At 49.6% G+C, this 2,451-nt stretch overlaps 1 protein-coding gene across 1 annotated transcript; it reads right to left on the bottom strand.

Moving 5' to 3' along the window:
* LOC127691340 (cytochrome c oxidase subunit 8A, mitochondrial) lies at nt 1-2,451 on the bottom strand. Its single transcript, XM_052191029.1, has 2 exons — nt 2,246-2,451; nt 1-321 (listed from the first exon to the last, which is right to left on the bottom strand). Exons 1-2 carry the CDS (start codon nt 2,357-2,359, stop codon nt 226-228), a joined length of 210 nt encoding a protein of 69 aa, XP_052046989.1. The 5' UTR covers nt 2,360-2,451; the 3' UTR covers nt 1-225.

The raw sequence follows: 2,451 nt of genomic DNA, 5'->3' as shown, positions 1-2,451 counted from the left end.
AAGGTTTAAATAGACTTTATTGTTACAAGGGGGGACCCCACCAAGCAGAACCAATACATGTGGTCCCAGTTGTCACCATGGAGACATCGAGAGGTCATGATTGCAGAAGAGGTGACTGGAATTGAATAACATGATCCCAGGGAAGGCCAGCCAGGAATGCAGGAATCATGATCAAGGTGGGCTGGCACGAGTGGCCTAGTCAAGGATGAGGGGAGACAGCGCCCTTCACTCCCGCTTCTTGTAGCTCTCCAGGTGTGACAGGACCCAGCCCGCAGGCAGAAGACAACACACGAAGCAGGAAGTGAGCCCAATGGTGATATCCTACATAGAGCACAAGAAAGAAGGATCCCTCAGGGCAAGGATTCCGTAGGCACTCCAAGTTCCGGCAGTCCTTAGGCGTGGGGAAGTCCCTCAGTAAAAAAGACTAAGGCAGAAAATCCAGCAGCCCCACACTAAAGAAAGCACCATGGGCCTGGGTTCAACCCCCAGCACACGAGAGGGAGAGATAAACAGGCTCTAAGGATGGAGGGGACATTTTGCCAAGTCCATTCTCACCCTTGAAATAAAGGTTTTTTTTCTTTTTTAAAAAAGATTTATTCATCTGGAGGGGTAGGGGTACACAGGCAGGAAGGAGTCTTACTGTGCACCCCACCCAGGCACGGGCTTGAACTTGAGATTCTCCTGTCCCTGATGTAGTCCTGGAATCACACGCATGTGCCACTATGCTTACTGGTGTGTGGGTGGCCTTATGTGTGCTGTTTTCGGTGTGCTGTTTTGTGGATAAAGGCCAGAGCTTGATGTCTGGTATCTCATATAACAGCTCTACATCTTAATTTTTTTGTTGTTTTTTTGGAGACGGGTTCTCTTACTGAACCTGAAGCTCCCTGGGCTTAGGGAGCTCCCTGCCTCTCCCCTACCAGCACTAGGGCTAAAGACTAGCTGGTTGCTGGGGAGCCAAACTCAAATCCTCACGGTGTGAGGCAGATACTTTACTGAATAAACCATTTCCCGTGTCCTTGTTTTTTATATAGTTTCTTCCCTTTTTTGTTATTTTTGTTGTTTATTTTAGTTTTGTCTACAGAGATTCAGGGCTTCTCTGTGTAGCTCTGGCTGTCCTAGAACTCACTCTGTAGACTAGGCTAGCCTTGAATTCAGCGATCCACGGCCTCTGTACCATAAGTGCTGGATTATAGACATGTGCCACCACTGCCCTGCTGGGTTTTTTTGTATCTTTTAAAGATGTATTTTATCTATGTTTGTATGATGCATGTGTGTGAAAACAGGTATGTGTTTCTGTGCTTCCACAAGGCTAGGAGAGGATGTCAGATCCCCTGGAGCTGGAGTTACAAGCACCCATCTTCTTACATGGGTGCTGGGACCCAAACTAGTCTTCATGAGACAAGGCACCAAATGCTAAAGTATTGAGCCATGTCACAGCTTCAAGGCTCTTGTGTTTGAGACGGGGTCTCATTATGTTGCCCAAGCTGGCCTGAGTTCCTGAGCCGTCCTCATGCCTCAACCTTCCACTAAATGGGAGTAAGAGGGCATGACTTGGTTGTCACTGTTTCTTCAGTGGCAATGCTTTGCTTCTACCCCTAATTCAATGCCCAGATGTCTGGATTCAAGAGCCACTGCCACTTAAAACAGCTCCAAAATCGGCAGGGATGAGGGCTTGGGCTGCGGGGTAGCTTTTAAGAGAGTACTTGCCTAAGGGTTTGATCCCCAACAACATAAACCAGAAGTGGTGGCACATGCCTGTAACCCCAGCACTAAAGAGATTATTGGTTCAAAGTCAAATATGGCCAGCCTAGGCTACATGGAACCCTGTCTCAAATTAATGTTTTAAAAGTGAAAACTGTCCTAATATCTAAATGCTCCTACATTTCTGGGAATCCCAAAGTCCTGGTGGGTACTCTGCACCCCTCCTTAATAATAAAATGCAGCAGTAATAACCATTATGTAGCTGCCAGTTAACAGGCATTCTCTCTCTCTCTCTCTCTCTCTCTCTCTCTCTCTCTCACACACACACACACACACACACACACACACACACAAACAGGGAGGTTTAGAACAGCGAGTAAACAAACTGGCAGGCTGACCTGAGATCCAGGAACTTGGGAAAAATAGCTATGGTTTGGGAGCAGCCGAGCAACTAGTCTCACCCATGCCTTGCAGACAGGCCTAAGCCAATGCCGCAGGCTACCACAGGTCGCCCACCTCCCTGCTCCCGGTCCGTCCCGCTCACCAGGGCCCCGATCTGCTCCCGCGGCGGCTTCGAGTGGACCTGAGCCCGCGGCACCACGAGCCGCCGGGCCGAGCCGGTCAGGCTCCTCAGCAGCAGTGGCGTCAAGACAGACATGACGGCGCGAAATGACCAAAGACAAGAGCCAGCTGAAGCCCAAGGTCAGGAAGTCAAGATGGCCGTACCAGCCGGAAGTTCCGGCGCAGAAG

This window comes from Apodemus sylvaticus, chromosome 1, assembly GCF_947179515.1.
Source record: "Apodemus sylvaticus chromosome 1, mApoSyl1.1, whole genome shotgun sequence".
NCBI classification, from domain to species: Eukaryota; Metazoa; Chordata; class Mammalia; order Rodentia; family Muridae; genus Apodemus; species Apodemus sylvaticus.
The sequence above is the reverse complement of the archived record's forward strand: the minus strand, read 5'-3'. Positions and strand labels throughout refer to the sequence as shown.